Source organism: Micrasema longulum, unplaced genomic scaffold (assembly GCF_059751315.1).
Source record: "Micrasema longulum isolate JH-2025_06_02 unplaced genomic scaffold, ASM5975131v1 h1tg000243l, whole genome shotgun sequence".
NCBI lineage: Eukaryota > Metazoa > Arthropoda > Insecta > Trichoptera > Brachycentridae > Micrasema > Micrasema longulum.
Genome location: NW_028277448.1, coordinates 15,509 through 35,529, shown reverse-complemented (window position 1 = coordinate 35,529; position 20,021 = coordinate 15,509). Strand labels below are relative to the sequence as shown.

Sequence of the window (20,021 nt, the reverse complement as noted above, 5' to 3'; positions counted from 1 at the left end):
ATAATGCATCTACATACTTGTATTGCATTTTACTTTATGCTATACAGTTAACCTAGAAAAAAAGATGAAGCTATTTCCCATGCAAAATAACTTTGAATGAAATGTGTATTTTATAAATTTGGAATAGTTTAAGAAAAATTATAATCTGAAATGCTTTGATTTGTTGGATGATGTCAAGATTACTAACCCATTGTATTATGATTTTGTTTTCAAAATTAATCTTTTGAAAAAAGATTTTTCAAAATAAAAAGATTTACGTACTTACTTCATTTGCATATACCTATAGTTATTTTTGATTTGAACAATACAAACCAATTACCAAAAACAATTGGCATACTTATTTTGTGGTTAGTCAAATCTAATCTAACAAAAGAAATATTATAGTACGCAATAGTAGAATGAATATACATATATATATATTTTTTTTTTCTTTTTAAGGAATAACCCGCTAAGGCTCTTTTTTAGAGACATGTCAGCAGGTGGGAAAGAAAGGACATTGGAAGGAAGTTATGAATAATAAAGCCACAACACCCAGACCAATTGAGAAAAATCTTTGTTGGATTTTTTCTTGCAACTGGCGGGAATTGAACTTGCAACGCTAGTTTCACAGTTGGCGGCTGGTGGTTTCACAGCGCCTGTCAACATACATGTTTTACTATTTTTGTTTTAGAATTTAATAAAAATAGATAGTTTTCACAAAACCATTCTCAATAAAATCACAAAAAAAATCATTTGCGTGTTTTGAATTATTATTTTTTTTTTTAATATCTTGAACGTTACTGGGTCACTTCTCGTTAATAATATATGAGGACTAGTGACAGATTGAAATTTTGTTTTCGGTTTCGGCCAGTTTCGGCCGCGGTTTCAGACAAAAATTGGCCTCAACTTCGGCTCAGCTGAAACCTACGGCCGGGATGTCGGATTACGCTCGGCTGTACTCGGGTGGAAAATTAGCACTATTAGAGATATTGAATAGTTGCCCATTCAAATAATTAGTTATTGTATTGCCACTGTCTAACATAAAAAAATAAAAACTAGACTGATATTGTGTTTTATTTTTTGCCATAGTTAGTAGTTCTAAGATATTTCATATTTATATTTTTGTAAGTTCTTTATAGTTAATAAGTTTAAGGCCCTATATCGTACATTGAAGAACTGTTACATATAAGATATAAGTTATATGTATAAAAACAACGAACCAAAAGGGCTAAAAATAAACTAATTTACTCATTGAATTTATGCCTTTTATTTCATTGTGTATTTTATTTAACACTTATTTCAATGAACTTGTAAAGGTTAACAATAAAAGCTCACAAATTCGGGCGTTTTAAAGTGACCTTTAACTTATTAAAATAAGTTTCGATTTCGGCCGAAACTATAACAGAAGCCTAAATTCGGTTTCAGCTGAAAATCTTGTTTCAGTCGGTCACTAATATTATATCTATAATGTACAGTAATTATGTATGGCTCAAATAAGATTTAAGTAGAGTAGATTCATATTTTATTTAAATAAATATGATGATAGGCAGTACAGTACATAATACCATTTTTTTAAATATTTTTTTTATCAAAAGAACATTATTTAATAAAACACATACTGATTATATTCCCAGTTGTGTTATGTATATTAGTTCACTTTTTAGGAACAATGATAAATAACATACCTTTTATAGAAATTTGATGAATGCGAAAGTACCACACGTATAATAATTATAAAAATGTCTGTTTTAATTTTGTCACTTGATATTTTGTCATTTAATCAGCATGGTAATAGAAAATAAATGGTTAGGTGCAGTTGCTGCATTTGCACAGCAGCAGAATAAGTCGAGAATTTAATTTAATAATTATTAATCATTAGAAAAGTTTACACGATTCTACAATGTATTATATTAAATGATTTATTTTATGTGATTTTTAATTGATAATACTTGTCTGTATATTAAATACAGGAGGAATAAAGACATTCTGAAAAAGTTCAATTTATTGACTATTTTTTTCAATTTAAGGCTTCACTTGAATTATTAGTGAACTATCGATTTAAAAGGAAAATAATCCAAAATTATTTCGGAAGGTTCCAAAGAAACCTTAAAATAATGCATAAAAACAAGGGTTAATTTTGAAAATGAACTAAAACCAACATAATATAAAATTGTATGTAAAATATAAAGTACTTCAAAACCGCAACAGTCATAAAATTCAACTTTGTAAAACATTGTTAATCTTAGCATTAATCACAACATAAATAATAAAAAGCACTTAGATAAAAACTTAAGATAAAAAACCACCCTAATTTTCTCTCAAATCAAATCTTATTTAACTATTTAAGTATGTATATACAATTATTAGTGCTTCGCTTTGCGACAACATCTACAATAATCCCTTATAGTTTATATTAAACGTCTTTTATAACATTAAATATGTACGAGTTTTTAAAGAAAGAATCGTCATAGTTAGAAATTAAAAAGTAAAGCATTTTAAGGCGAGTGGACAAAAATTATTAAAGTACAAAATGTTATTTTTTTAAACTTTGAAATCGGTAACATTATTCTGATTTAATAGAAATCCTTTTGCCTATATCTAATATTTTTATCATTTTGAGAAACTGGAGGTAGTAAAATATTAAACAGAATTGACATTTTTTGTATAAAAATCACATACGTATATGGAACCATATCGTGTACTACAACCATCACAGATTAATTATTCTTATGAAAACACTAAAACAACTACTCTAGGTTTAATTGTAATCTAGTGCACGTGTGTGAATATTATAGAAATAAATAAAAAAAGTTTAAAAAATTAAGGCACAATGCAACAGGCAAGTTAAAATATTTTTTTTCATATTAGTTTAGAAAAATACTAATATTATGTATCATTTTGCAATTCACACAAAGCAGTTATATTATGTCTTTGTTGAATATTTAATATTTAGTGGTAGAGATTATTGAAATAAACTAGTGCACTGCTCTATTTATTTTTATAAAGAAATATTTGGGTTCCCAAAATATTTCAACTTTTGGGGTCATTATCAACGAGTTGTAAATAACTCACTATTGGAAAATAGGAATCAAATTGTGGTAGAGTGGGATTTGGACTTCGGACTTGATCCGTGAGTCTGGGACACTAGCCACAGGACCACAACCCGGTTTTTTGTTTTATAAATTTGTTACCATTTGTTTAATAAAAGGCTGAAATTTGACTTTTTGTATGATTTTAGTTACTTATTGAAGAAAACAAAGAGTATGTTGCATATATGTATGTACGTAAATTTTTCAATACTCATATAATATGGCAAGATGGGACACGAGTGCAATATGATTTGAACACTAATATTTGTTTCAAATATGTATGTGGGTATATGGCAAGATGGGACACGAGTGCAATATGATTTGAACACTAATATTTGTTTCAAATATGTATGTGGGTATGTAAATGACATTGCCAATTAAAAAAATATATACTAAAATATGTGATCGTTTAACTCTTTCAAGCATGGTTGTATAAAAAAACGTACCACATATTAAATGTATTTTTTTTTATACTAGAACCATATATTCACTACCACATTGATAATACAATATAGACGTTACATTTTCGCTAACATAAGTAACTAATCTCCGATTGCACAATAAGTTTTTCTGGGTTATTATGCCGTGTGTCGTTTGAATAATCTCCGATTGATTTAAAGGGTTGTTTACTCCCTTACCGGCATGGTGATAGTCAAATTTATACCACCTGGAAGAGCATTTCCATTTCTTTTTTTCTTTTTTTACAGTCGATAGTCAGAGAAACAAGTGTTTTTTAAAATTTTTATTTAAATAAAAAGCTTAGGCTCGGGAAGTTGAAACGATTTACATAGTTGGCATATAAAATGTCACATGTACTGAACAAGTTTATTTTTTATCGTATAAAATAATGTCATAATCTTGTGTTCCTTAAAAAGAAATTATGTAGTTGCTCATAGCCTTTATTACTATTTTAAAATGTATGCATCTATTGATACGGAGTGATGTCTTAGATGGTCATAATTAAAAGAAAAAATGCTTGTAGTCAGTTATTAATTATGAGTTCTCTGCATATAACTTTAGTTTGTAGTTTTTTTTTTCACAATATACCAATAATTTGTGACGTACAAGAGCTAACAATGCTGTGGAGTATAGAACCACATGGTAAATTTTTTAAGATACGAGCGTAGTGATTTATATTCTAAAACAAATTACATCATATATAAATTGGTTGTGTCAGTTAAAGGCTACAAATATTTACACACATCCCGTGTACACATCGAGTATAAACACCTCGTAACATAAATATGTGTTTTAATCTAATTTTTATACCACTTTACACATACAAGTTGTTGGTGCCTAAGTTAAATAACATTTTTTATCAATAAACTATTACCGAGGATATAATATAGTTAATGGCCATGTTCGGCTCATGAAGTTACTTCAGGTCCTGTTGGCTGTTGTTGAGAAACAAATGTGACCACTTCTCCATGTACCAATTCTGCAAAAATATAGAAATACATTCATTGAAGTAAATCAATATGGAGATGATAATATAATCATTATCAAATCTAAGTCTACTAAATATTATTTACACATAATACCCGTTAAGTTTCAAAATACATTTTAAACATGAGAAAATTTGGGATAGCCTGTAAATAATATTGCTATAGTGATGCCGCAAAACGTGTTGAAAATGTTGGTTCTTATAGCAATATTCAGAGACAAAACTAAAGGTGAGAAAAGTACATTCCACTATCCGTACCTTCAAGTTATTTTCTGCATATGAGATTAGAATGAACTTTCATCACCTAGAGTTTTGTCTCTGGATACGGGCATTAGAGAATGGCTTGTATAACTTTTAATTATTAATTTTTAAGTTTTACACTCCATAAAACAGCTTATATTTTATAAATTAATTTATTTTAAAAGATTTACTACTTTTGCATTAATGGAGCAATATGTACCTGTAGGATTCACCCGGAAATCAATGCCCACTGTCGTATGACCTACTATCGTCTTAAGAACAGGGCAGAAATGAAATCATATATTTCCTGTATTTTACACCCAAATTACTGATGACAAATTGCTGACATCCTGGGAAGTAGTACACAAAATCAAGTTCCCACTAGGAAGTAAAGGGAACACTGGACTGAAACACGGAACTTATCAAGAATCCTTTATATGCTAAATCTCAAGGGTGCTGAATTAGGTTTTATCAGACAAATTAGAAATTTTGTTGCCACACAACTGCACCTGTATAAGTATAAATAAGAAAATATATCGAACCTTTCCATTTTTCAACTGATAACTCCATGTCTTCAAAACTCTGATCGTAAGGTGCTGAAGTAGGTTCATCACTTGGATCTGCATACTGCTGAAGATATGCATGGGCGAGGGCTTGCTCAGCCGTGATTCTTTTCTCTGCATCCAGTTCCAACATACGTTCCAACAAGTCAATTGCCAAGCGGTTAGCTCCACGGAATACTTCTTTGAAGTCGCGTTTTTTCAATGGTGGGAGAGACTGAATGTAATTTCTGGCCTAGATTCAACAAGCATTCATTTTGAATTATTTATGCAAATGATAATGTCTCTGTTTGCTTTCATCTACCTAACCATCACCTTGTTACATTGTCTTAAGTAATATAATATTATGAATGTGAATTTTGTGCAACATTGCAAATTGCAAGTAATTAATGATTAATAGTTAGTTGAGACATAAGAGAGAACTTATTTTTTTAAGGAAAACCTAACCTTTTTAGAGTTTTAATTAGAAAGATTTACTGCCATTTATTTAAAAATGGCATGACACAAATCAACAATCCCAATCCTTTAACTAATCACTTGCGAGTGAGACTTGTAAAAAGTCATGTCAATTATGTTTTTTTATAGTTATTCCACGTATCTGATATATTTAGTGTAGGGCAAGGGTGGCCAACCCGCGGGCCGCATGCGGCCCGCTGGGTGTCTGCTAATGGCCTGCGGGGCATATTATGCAAAAAAAAAAAAGTTATTTCTATGGATAATGTATGTAGCGCCGTTTTCGTATAAATATACACCAAGGGCGATTTAATGGTGTACATAAAACCACCAAAAGAACATTCCATCGTGCATAGTTTGTATCATATTCCATATTATGGAAGTATCTTTCTCGGCCTTCCTCGGCTTCTACATCCAGGCACACTTGCACTATAACATCTTTTAGCCGTTCTTTCATCACTCATAAGCTCCACACGACCAAATTATCGTAAGAGCCCTTTCTTAATTTTGTCGATAATGCTTATCTCAGCCTTGCACTCTGCTCTAATTTCGACATTTGTACACCTATCATACATAATCTTACCACACATTCGCCTGAGAGATTGCATTTCAACAACATTCAGTTTACTTTCATCCTTCTTTTTTCAACACCACGCTTCACTACCATACATAAGGTTTGGTACCAGAACTCCGTTATGTACTGCCAATTTTGCTTCTTCGATAAGTTCTTATTTGCCACTATTGATTTTAAGGCACCATTAACTATGTTTTCGGCACTAACCCTTCTCTCAATGTACTTATCCACATTTCCGTCTCTTGTAAACATACTTCCCAAATATACAAATTCTTCAGCCTGCTTTAATCTGTCTCCATTTGCTATAATCTTACATACCTACGGTACATAAAATTTATTATATTTTGTTTATATTTTATGATAATTTTTTGGATTGCTATTTTTTGTATTGTAACTCTAATCTAATAAACATGTTTGACTCTCATTTTTGTTATATCTTCTTAAAAAATGTACATATTTCTTATTTGCATTGAATAATAGAAAAAAAATTGTTGTACGGCCCGGTAGGAAATCTCATTTCCAAAATCTGGCCCGGCTGCTGAAAAGGTTGGCCACCCATGGTGTAGGGTATTGTTCCTCTAGAACAAACCTTTTGAACTTTTTCAAAGATGGTGAATGGTAATTATATTTATTTATTCATCATTCATTCATTTCATAATATATATGTATACAGTTTTTTGTTCACTTTGCCTAGCTGTGTGAAACAGCACTTATGATTTTCTTGATGTTTTACTGTAGAATGTTTTATTATTTAAACTTTCTACTGAATATGCTGTATAATTTTAAGTTTAATTTTTTTAATATAAATCTTTTATAATTTTTGGTTTAATTTTTTTTTTTAAATAAATCTTGGGTATAAGGAAATTCATGTTTTAAAAGAAAAAAATATAAAGCCAAATATGTTTATATTATTAATGTTTGTAAAAGGCAGATTTGCCGTTTATGTTTATAAAATAAAATTAATTAATTAATAAATAATAGACATAAAAATGTAATAATATACCAACTCAACCCCATTACAAATACAACCAGCCAATAAATTACATCTATCCCAAACCACAAAAAAATATGTTCGTATGAACATGTATATCATAAAATAAAATAAGGAGTGTTTTATGTTTTTTAGTCTATATTTAAATTATTTTGAATACCTACTTAAATGTGTTGATTTATGTATGACAAGCAAATCTGTGAATTTGATTAGCTAAATACAATAAAAAAATATGCATAAAAACAGTAGTACGGAAGACAAAAAAATAAAACTTAATTATTAATCATTTAGATAAAAAGTTTAAATTATTGTTGTTTTTTTTTTATTAAATCACACTTTCGTATAAGAAATTGTCCTCGTTTTTTTACTTTACTTAATACTAAATTAATTCACAAGTTTAAAGGAATGTGTTATGTAGTAATTAGATTCAATTACATAAAAAACATTAAGAAAATAAAGCTTCTATGTATGAATATTAAAATTTTAAATTGATTTTTAATGAAAAACCACTGGGAAAATCACAAAAAGTACAAAAATATGAGCTTTAAGGAATAATAACATAATCATATTGAAAATATCATTATCGACCTTGAAATTTTATTTCTACATTTTCAGCATATAAATAAAAACATAATATTATTAACTAAACTAAATATTATTGACCAATAAGGAGAATAAAAGGAGTTGCCTATTCGCATTAATGTGTGTTATGTTTAGTAGAGAAATAAAATACTGAAAAAGTGTACAAATTTACTTGATATTGTTTACATTTATTTTTAGTTCCCGAATTGCAACAATTATTATTACCTCCTCGCTGGTTATTTTATCAATGGTATCCTTTTCTGGTGTACCGCATAAAAATAATATCCTCGTAAGATGATCGATGTCTGTACAGATGCCAGTTAAGGTTAAGGGCAAGCCTTGTTCATTTGTCAATCATTATTCGGAAGCAAAAGCAGAAACAGAAACAGAAACAACAAAAATTGAACAGAGAAACACAAAGCTACCAATTAAAATATACTTTATATAAATATGTTCAACAGCAAACACCTGCATATTATATACATACAAAAACTGAAAAATAATATGAATAATGAAGATATTACAACAGAGATGAAGAACATTTAAGAGAAGGTAATATAGAAGTCTAGGCATCTACAGGGCTTATGACCTGTCCAATGGCTGGTTTAAGTGGCCACTTTACACACTGTGTAACATTCACCATTCTGCCCATATTTTAACATCTATATTCCTTCAATTCTTTCATCGTTGATGTTTGTGAAGTTAAAGAGCTGAAACCTTTATTTACGGGGGTGAGATTCATCTAATTGAATTATTTCACCTACATACTAGGCAACATCTGAAAATGTTATTATTTCAATTTCTATACTTCTTCATGGACCAGGTGGATTTATCAACAATATTTTGAGTTTGTCCAAATTTTTGTAGACAAGGACTGGATTCAACTCCCTGGGTAGCTGTTTATGTTAATATATTACAACAGATATGAAGAACATTTAAGAGAAGGTAATATAGAAGTCTAGGCATCTACAGGGCTTATGAGCTGTCAATGGCTGGTTTAAGTAGCCACTTTACACACTGTGTAACATTTACCATTCTGCCCATATTTGAACATCTATATTCCTTCAATTAGATGTTCAAATTTTTGAAGATGTAATTTGTTCAAATATAGGCAGAATGGTGAATGTTACACAGTGTGTAAAGTGGCCACTTAAACCAGCCATTGACAGGTCATAAGCCTTGTAGATGCCTAGACTTCTATATTACCTTCTCTTAAATGTTCTTCATATCTGTTGTAATATGTTAACATAAACAGCTCCCCAGGGAGTTGAATCCAGTCCTTGTCTACAAAAATTTTGGTGGTAAAAACTGTAATGATTATTTTACAAGATATTAATCAAACTAAACATAATTAGTTATAAAAATGTTATTAAAGCCATTGTTAAATTTTTAAAATTGTTTATATGATCATCAAAATTAAGTGATTTAAACAAATAAATGCATATGCTACATAATAATTTTGTGACATCAGTAAAAAAAAATATATATTAAAAAAACAGATTAAGGCCTAATTAATTGAAAATGATAAAAGACTGAGGTGTAATATAATAATGTGACAATTCAGTATGAAAATATTATTTGAAATAAAACCTATTCTCTGTGAATAAAATACAGATGGTTATACATAGTTGTGTGTTTAAAAATAATAAAATATAAAAATAAAAAAAGCATATTATGTGCGCGCATTATTAATGGTTTCATAGAATGTAAATTTTTTTGGGCGGGTATTATCTACAAGGATCTACTCACAGATTCAGAAGAAATTTTCTGCATAAACTCAGCTCCAGGCGTCCCTAGAACCTCCATTATCAAATTCAGTTGATGGATATCTGATGCAACAATTAAGGCCGAAAAAGGGTGCATTAGTGGATCAATTATGTTCTAGAACTTTAAGGTGCAAGATATAATTACTATGTATAATGTCGGTACAGTGTGTACAGACGTAGATCTTTGTCAAAATAAAAGTACATGTTTTAGTAGTGAACTGTTTACTGCTTAAAAGGAAGTTTGACAAAATGTTGATATAGCCTCGTACGTTTCTCTTTCAATGCTTCTTTTCAACCGTTATATTGATACACATCAACACATTTCTAAGTGTATAAGCAGATGATTTTAAGAGGATAGGCGGTGGAAAAGAAGTTTGATGAATAGGTATTTGAACATATTGCAACATACTCGCAAATGCCTCCCAGATAATGCGCAAAAGAGACAACTGCACGCCGGACTGATTATACCTAACTAAAATTGACAAAATCGATGCCTCATATTCCCGATTTCCGCACTCCTAAACTGAACTGTTTTTTTTTTTTTCAAGAAAGACTATCAAAATGAAATTTTCTGTGACGGTACCTTTTGTAATTTTCAAATATATTTATCATATTTGCATACCATACGTCGGAAGACGGCAGATAAAACTGGGTGCTTTTATGGGTTTTTGGATGGTCCTGGCTCCCATAAGAAACAATTTATCAAAAACACAAAACAAAAGGAACACGCCAATGATATATATCTATGTGTAAAAAAAATCACTGCTCTAGTGCCATAATCCAAGGAGAAAATATGGGAATATGTTTGTATGAAAAAAAGTCAAACCGCGTTTCCTCATAACAATACTAAAATTAAATAAGATAAATTATTGAAATGGAGCTGCCAATAAATTGTAATGCCAATTCTTAAAATATCCATCCAATATCGAATGCGCACTTACTAAAATACAGGATATATTACTGACATATTATTTTAAAGAAATAAAGGATTGGAGAAGCTAAATATGCGTCCGTAAAAATAAATTGCAAAATAATAGACATTAAAGCTTAAACTAATTCAAAATAAAATGCTTATTAAATTATAATTGCATAAAATAACTTTTCCACGCATGGTAGGGTATAAAAGTCTATACATGCAAGCACAAATAACGATAATTGTAACTCTCCCATGTTTCTATAGTTCTGGTACCTATCTATATATGTTTACATATTTATATAATTATGTACGTATATTACAGTGATACCTTATTATTAGAGGTGGGGATCAGTGCTATACAAGCTCCTGACGTCACTGCGACCTGTAAAGATCTATTGGGATGGAACAGTGATATCTTACCAATAACGTTGGGTTTTCAAGGTACTTCTTTTTTTTTTTTTTTACTAAAAAGAAATATTTGCGTTCTTATGATTTACACAAATATTTAATTTTGAGGGCCATTTTCAACGAGTTGTAAATAACTCACTATTAGAAAATGGAATCGAATTGGGGTAGAGTGGGATTCGAACCACCAACCTTTGGTCCGTGAGTCCGAGACACTAGCCACAGGACCACAACCCGATTAAATTCTTCATTTCATTATCTATGAGTTCATGCATAGATATCGTATTACGTAAGTCAAATTGGTGTGTTTTGAAAACATTAATCATTAAGTTAGTAAATGGCAATTGTAGGGTGATAAAGGCATTGTGTAACACTTAAGATCCAATGATCGAAACCTCACCTTAACACAATTCAATTTCTATTCTGAAATACAGGAATATTTTTAACACATTACAAAAATATATATAACATTCTACAACATGATTTCTGATAAAACTAAACATACAACATCTATACACCAACCTGTTGAGGACAAAATTAAATCGTAAAAAATGTATCATTAAGTTTTTCAAGTAAACGCCAATTCAATAAATTAATTTTTAACGTGTCTTATTGATAAAATAAAATACATAAAAACATAAAATTAATATTGAAATTTACATAATAAATAGAAAACTCACTTCATAAATATATTTAAGTTTTTGTCAAATACAAGTTACATACTCATTTATATTATTTTTCCATATTATATGGAGGCTTGGCTAATGTTTTCTTAGATTTTACTGAATCAGAACCAGTGGCAATGGATGCCAACTTGTCAGTGAAATATAATTTGTAATTCAAAAGGATACGGTCTGTACCGGGGAAGAGAGTTCGTCCAGTGATAAGTTCCGCCATAATACATCCCACAGACCAAATGTCCACAGTTTGGTTATAATGCATCCAATTGAGCATTATCTCTGGTGCACGGTACCACCTGCGATATAAATATTGTCAAGCCATTATAGAAATAATAATAGACAAAGACACATTTCCTATAATCGATTGCTTTTTTGTTGTAAACGATTTCTCTGGATTACACACTGTATCTGTCTGACCAGGTGCAATCTGTTTATGACTTTTTTTTTAATATACACAAAACATAACTACATATGCTAGTGTAAAACGTTGTCAGTTTATTTTTTTATTAAATTTACAAATTTTTCAGATTTTTCTCTTCCCATTTGGTTACTTAAATCATTTTTTTACCAATTTATTATAATGGCTTCAGTATTTACACAAACAAGACGCAATTAACATATTTTTAATCGATAATTTGAATTTACAGACTTCAAAAATAATCTGAATCAGAGTTTTCTACCTTAAAAATAAACTTTAACAAATACACAATTTTGCAGCTACTTTGTTCAACTATGCATATGTTTGTAGTATGTGTATGTTATGCTACCAGAATTTATAAATACATATTAATTTTGGCAACGTATCTGGTAGTTTAAAGAGATCATTATAGGTGAAAAATAAGAGTGTTTTTAATACTTACAATAAGTATGTGAGGATTTAGAAATATAAATATTAACTTTACAGTAACATGAATTTTTATTAAGAATAAATAGATTTTAAGACCTTATTTTGGTAGCCATTTTTTTTTCAAATATTATTGAAATTAAATTGGCATACCAATGTGCCATATGCATCATAAGGTTACAGTTAACAATCCCATGCTTACAAATAATAAAAACAAAACATAAACAATTTGTTTCATCAAATGATATTATGCATTAATTTGTTGTAGCTATATATTTAAAATTATGAATATTTAAAATTGAAAAAAAATATTTCTAGGTTTTATAAAACAAAACGAGGCTGCAAACTTCTTCCTTAGTCATCATATTTATTTACAATGCACATAACATGCTTTTTATGTTTTCATACGGAAATGAGCCGAGTAAAATCTGAATCACTTAAATTTGTACTGAGTTCGCATATCAAACAAGCCATTGTTTTTTCAATTAAAATAACAAATATCACCACTTGGTTCAATATTCTAATTAAATTTACGTACTTATCTACAGAAGTATAAATGTATGGTACGAAATTATTTTAAGGTATGAAAATAAAAATTAAGAAATTTTGCAAATGAGTTGCTGATTATGCAATGATAAAATAAGATTGAAATTCTCAGAATCAAATATAAATTTGATAAAAAATAGTATGATCAAAAGTACTTTACCTTGTAGCAACATATCCAGTCATCTCATTTTCAGTTGGTCTGGCCAAACCAAAGTCTAAAATTTTTAATTCACAGTCCTCGTTTACAGCTATATTTGACGGTTTCAAATCCTAAAAAATAACATAATATAATAAATAAATAATATTCTAACATTATAACGTTATTTTTATTTACTCTTTTGTAGGTACAAGAGAGTACAGTAATAATAGTAAATTTTTGTCTATTCGCGAGGTACCCAATGTACCTATATAAGGGCGGGCAATACTCGCCCTTCTCTGCCTTCATCGGCATTCCTGTTTATAACGTATTAGCGTCTCTATTTTATATTTTACTTTAGACCCATCGCATTCTTCGTATGTAAAATAAATTGTAACTGTAAGTTACCATTTTTTATTTATTTATTAACCCTTACGGATTATTACATTCATTTTACAAAAATAATATATAATTTTTTATTTATACTCTGTTGTTGATAATTATATTTTTTACGCCTTTTGAAAAGTTTGTCTGCGTCTTTTGTTAGTTCAGTTTTGTCTGGTAGTTTATTGTATAATTTCAGTCCCCGATTTATTCAGCTTCAATATTTTATTTTGCTGTCGTTGTAGTCTGTTTATGTCATTTTGGTTTCCTGTTCCCCATAGTTGTTGCATATAACATATTTTAGATATGACATAGGCTTCATACATAAGATTTTTTTCCGTTTTCGGAACAAAGTTTTTGGTTTTTGAAAAAGACTCGATAATGTTGCTATTTTGCTAATTAGATTATTGATGTGAGCTGTCCATGTCAATTTTCTGTCTATTGTTAGTCATAAATATTTAATTATTTTATTTTCCTTGAGGATGAAATATAAATTACTGCCGTTAAACTTTAGGTTCATAATATTTTACGTTATGGTTTTAACTTTTTACATTTTTCAAAACTAGCATATAATTTAAGGATAGACGCCTATGCTTTTTATATTTACAATTTAAAGTCGAATTATGAAAAATTGATCAGTCTTTTTTATTTAAATGTATTTTGTTTTATTATGTGTTTTTGACTGTGTGTGTTCTATGTCAAATAAATACAACAAATAAAATAAATATTAAAATAAAAATGAAAACATTATTTAAGACTGTTTTCCAGAGGCAAACTCATAAGCAGAAAGGGGGTCCCCACAGTAGTATACTATCAATTGATATTCCTATTGAAGCATTTTGTCATCCATGGTTGGATTAACTTTCGGCAACATCATTTTATTATACCATACATACCTACATGATAAATAAATAACTCAAAACATTTATGCAGTTAATGTATAAATCATTTAACTTTTAGCAATGATAATGCTAAATTTTTGGACTTTTAAAAGTGTAAATACATTTCAACTCAAACACTAATATATTTTTTAGTACTGTATACAATACAAAGTAGAGCTCTGTCATTATTAAAACAATTATATTAAGTATTGCGGATGATGCCCAAGTGAGTATTTATCTGTTTTAGTTTTTTTTTTTAACATTGGCACAAGGTGGCGATTTTTTTAATATTGGCACAACCAAACTATGTAATTGCTTTTGAGTTATTGCCAAATTAATTTTATCAGCTGTTGTTTTCAAATTGTATCAAGCTTTTAATGAACCAAGCAAGATTTTTTTTTTAATAGTAAAATCAAAAACATGAAACACCTCCAAAATGGATGTGATAGTAAATGTTTTGATTTACCAACACAAAAATTACATATCGTCAGCCTAACTTGTAAAACTCGTAAGCCCCAAACATTATTTTGTTAGGGGAGAGTAAAAACAGTTTTTAGTCCAGGATCAAATGGTAGTGAAGTTTTTTTTAAATATTGAACAAAAAAAATGGAACACTGTATGAATATATTTTACACACATGTACAAAGATTATTTGAAGTCGTAACAGAAAATGCCAAAATACCATTTTTGACCATTTGTGGGCTTATGACTTTTACAAATTAGGGTGGCGATATATGTTATTAAGTGACATTTGCAAGTAATTGTATTATTTTCATTCATTAGAAAAAAAAATTGAGAATGTTTTTAGAGCTCACTAAAAATACAAGAATAATATATGTAGTTACCCTGTGGATAATCCCAGCAGAGTGAATATATTTCAAGCCTCTAAGAATCTGATATACAAGGAACTGCACATGGTCATCTGAAAGTCTCTGAGTCCGCACTATGTTGTTAAGGTCAGCACCCATCAAGTGTGTCACAAGGTAAACTTGGTTGAACTCTTGAAATCCTTTATCGGGGGTAAACACATCCAATAAACCTAAAATTTTACAATTTACATTTACTCATAAATATATATTATCAAAATATTGGTTTATATGATTGACCAAAAATAAATGTTAATATTTCAACTGAGTAGAAATTCAACAGACACATATTTTCACAATAGGAGTTCTAAGTGCAAAATATGGGAGACAAAATCCATATAAATACCATTTTATAAGTGGATTTCAAAAAAATACCTTACTTAATCTTTCTACGTTGCAAAGGGTCTATAGTAAATAGTTATTAAGCGAACAAAAACGTTTGGTGTAAAGTTTTAAATATCATTTGGTTGTAACCCCCATTTTTATATCATAAGGTTGTAACTTCAGAGTAATAAAGCGCTGCCCACTTAAAGGAATGCCATTTTGCTCTATTGCATAGAACAAAAGCGTTGCAAATTTTTGGTTTAACAACAGACGTGTAACAAATGGTTTTGTGGCAATGCTTTGCTCATAAATAAGTGGAAATTTCCCTATTATGATTATAAAATAATAATTATAGAAGTATAAATTGGAATAACCCTACAAGAATAAATGTATAATACCAATCTCTTAAGGATATATATATATACAAAGGTATATTTAAAAGTAATTACAATTCAAATTGATGCCGATTTGGCAATTCTTGGCCTGATTACCTACAGCCCATTGTTTTGCTGAAAACTGCAGGTAATTTCGTGATTGATAATCCTAGAATGATTTTTGTCCGTATGGGCGGCTCTATAAGCGGTAGCGCATTATTATTCTGAGGTTATAACATTTAATTGCCCTACCGCAAGGTTCCCGTTTATTATTATGGTGTCAACTAAAATTAGTTTTTCCATTATCTATTAGACTTTTTTTAATGACCATTACAAATGTTTTTGTAATTTGTTTCCTGATTGGTTGTGGTCCTGTGAAAGTGTTGTGGATTCCAGATCAGGAGGTCCGAGGCTCGAACCCCACTTTACTTGTTTCCCATTTTATAAACACAGTTAATAAAATTTAAATATTTTAGTAAATTATAAGAACGCAAATATACATGCATTTTTAAAATATGTACCCACTTTACTCATCTTAACTCAACAGAGGACAAAAGCCCCATGAAGTGGAAATAAATATCTACATAAATATATGACTTTGTACATAAATTATATCAACTGTGTTCAAGACAAAGGCTACAAACCACAACATCGGAAAAAGTTGTTTAATGTATTTTTAACCAATAAAGTAGGTATTATACACATTCTGGCCAAAAGATTGGAACTGCAAATACTTATGGGCTTAAATAATTTTGCCATAATGTGTATAGACGCACACAATTGGTTAAAGGAGCATTCTATATAAAGTGGGAAAATGACATAAATTTTGAATATCCATTTATCACCTCTAACTTGCTATAAATACAAAAATATTTTTCAAAATATTAAATAATATTTTTTTTGTCTATGGAAACTATTACTTCACACAGAGTTACTATTTAGTAAATATTGTCCCACCAGTTACAATAGGTTTTTTTTTATAACTGTTATTACACTTCTATTTTATCAAAACATAAGCGTTCAATATTACATAATTTGCAACACATAAAATCTCTCATTAATATTGAGTACTTTCGCTTAAATTTGCCTTCAAATGCACAAATGTAGAAGAGTGGGATTTTCCAGGGTCCCACCAGTCACATTCGTTCAAATAATCATTACACAGAACATATTGACAGTTTGGCTTTTTCTTGAAAGCAGTATAATAAAATGGCTCTTTATCTTGTTTTTAAAGAAATATTTCACTATTGCGTGAGTTCTGATGGTATAGATACAACTCAAAGTTGGTCAAATTCTGGAATCAAATGTCCCATCAGCCACAATGGAATGCTTCTGAAAACACATAAAAAATAATAGAACAACTTTGGCCAAAATTGTGGTTTAAAGCCTGTCCTAAACACAGTCGATATAATAAATAACAAAATCAGAACAAGGTTAGAATAAAATACAATTCAAAAATAAAATATAAAAAAAACATTACAATTACGCAACTTCAAATACATAAGATTAAGCAATCAGTGAGATATTTTATCTGTGAGAGATAAAATATTTTAGGAGCAATAAATATAATCAATCAAGATGATAAGCAGACATGACAAACTGACCAATGACATTTTCGTGGTTCATGTGTTTAAGCATTCTCAGTTCTCTGTAGGTTCTCTTGGCGTGGACAGCCGACTGGAACGGTCGCGCCAACTTCTTTATAGCCACCTTAACATTGTATGCGGTATCGAGAGAAGAACTGAAAATCAATTCACAATATTAGAAAAATACACCCATGATATTATCAGCGGAAATTTAAAATCCTGTAAGGACCAAAGTGAAAATTGTTCAAAATAGGAAAAAGAATGTTCAAAATATATTGTAATTCTTATTTTTGTAAATGTATGAATAGTTAACACACTAAAGAAAATATTGTATAACGAAAATTGATGTTTAATCCTTTGCACTCCTTAATTTTTTTTTTTTAATGCATAGAGTTGGAATATGACAAATTCAGTTCTGTTTTAAAAAATGTAATATTACCAATAACTTATTAAAATCTTAATTTACACTATATCCCCAACAGCTTTTTAATTTCACATTGAAGACATGCTACACCAATACCATTATCACTATCCTATCCACATAGTGCACCAATGCAGTGCATAGGGCATTGCATTGGTGCACCAATTGCAGCATAACTTAATCCCGGCACGGGTTTTCCCAGCAAAGAATTCATCATTCATTGAATAGTATAATGTATTCCAGTGACACTAAATTAAATTAAATGAAAATAAATATTTTATAAGACAAGCGAATCGCCTAGTGGTCTAATGCAAGAGGTGTTGGATTCGATTTCCGACATGGTTGACATGAAATATTTATCTAAAAGGTTTTTTACACTAGAATGTTTTATAGTCCCCGGACTGGCACCTAAAGCGTTAGCAAACAGACAGCATGAACAATTTTTTTCAGTATTTAAGTATTGACCACCAAAAAAATGGTTCTCTCTGAATACAAAATTAAAAATACAAATTATTCATAACAAAAAACCAAATCGTTGCTTTTCTCAATATTTTTGTCACTTTTTTTATGCTTGAAGATAAGATTGGTCTTACACTTCAGGAGCCAATCCAGGGACTGTGATTTTTTGAACTTTTCTATTACAATCATATTGCGCAAAATGGGACACAAAGAATGTTGAAATAATCTAACACGTTAGGTAGTTACATATCTACAAATAATTATTATTATTATAGATAACTTATAAAGCGCCATTTTCGCAATATAATACCTCAAGGGCACTATACAAAGCGATTCTATAGATAAATAATTTAATTGAAGCTTTTAAGTTTGTAATTTCACTAAAACAATTTATTTTGTTCAATATTTCACATACACATTTAAATCACGTTTTTCGTTTTGAAGTGATATCTTAACTTATTACACTTCTAAATTAAAGCAATAACCAGTTTAGCCCACACAAAAATATGCCACAGATATTGTTATATTTTAAGCATACATAACTATTCGTAATAAAAATCATTAAAATATTTATTAAAAAAACACTCATTTTGAAGTAATCTAAGTAAGTAATCTTTTCGAAAGTTTAATTTTTACCAAACTGTTTTATTAACAAAATGAATGTATTTTCAGATGGCATTGAAACAAAGACACATTTAAATAGCTAACAGAATATTCATAAATTTAATCAGGTATATGTTACTGTATTTTGACTTTGGAAAAATAAAAAATAAATATTTACGAGAAATTGAAAAATATTCGAAAAAAGACAAAAATAGCTCACCAAACTTGTCCATAAGCTCCTGAACCAACTGGAGTCAGCATTTGATAACGTTCTGGAACCTCCCATTCCGTCTTGTTTATTTCGATTTTGTGGAAAGTAGGCATTTTAAATCTTTTATGTACTCAAATAATAATAATTAACCTTTTCAATAACATTGAAATTATATAAAACACAAATTACTCAAAATGAGAGCGTACACCTGGAAATTTGACGTATACTTAACCATAGATTTAATTTATTGTATAATAATACCTGAATAACGTTCACAAACTCGGACAACATGTTGGACGACCGCCATAACCATGTTGTATACACTTTTATAATATGAGAAATGCATGATTTGATTTCTTGTTCTAGGAATTATTATAAATCCTAATAATTTAAAACATAATTTTTTAATATATTCCGCCTTGTGATGTAGAGGATAGTACTAAACCATGTATGAAATCTTGGATATATCTCTTCGCATAACAAAAGATCGAAAAACGATTAACTTGGTGTATCAATGTAGTGTTCTATGCACCCTTAGGTGTGGATGTTGATTGTGATTATTGATTGATGATGTCATTTTTACTGTATAAGGTTTATGTTCAGCACTGGACAAAAATGGCTGTGTTTTGATGATGATGATGTCATTTTAATTTACGTAATGTAAAAAAATATTTTCAGGGCTTATTCGATTAGAAATCATAACATTA

The 20,021-nt window shown here is 29.4% G+C and overlaps 1 protein-coding gene across 2 annotated transcripts; it reads right to left on the bottom strand.

The window, feature by feature from the left end:
- Positions 1 to 3,752: 3,752 nt before the first annotated feature.
- Positions 3,753 to 19,549, bottom strand: LOC148283382 (mitogen-activated protein kinase p38b-like). Of its 2 annotated transcripts, none has more exons than XM_088223590.1 (8): positions 19,324 to 19,549; positions 17,639 to 17,775; positions 15,316 to 15,509; positions 13,230 to 13,339; positions 11,851 to 11,975; positions 9,662 to 9,741; positions 5,295 to 5,547; positions 3,753 to 4,506 (listed from the first exon to the last, which is right to left on the bottom strand). In XM_088223590.1, the coding sequence occupies exons 1-8, from the start codon at positions 19,425 to 19,427 to the stop codon at positions 4,436 to 4,438; spliced, it is 1,074 nt and encodes a 357-aa protein (XP_088079716.1). In that variant the 5' UTR covers positions 19,428 to 19,549; the 3' UTR covers positions 3,753 to 4,435. The 2 variants fall into 2 exon arrangements, with proteins under 2 accessions (XP_088079716.1, XP_088079717.1); XM_088223591.1 differs by lacking the exon at positions 9,662 to 9,741 and adding an exon at positions 8,138 to 8,217.
- Positions 19,550 to 20,021: the final 472 nt, after the last annotated feature.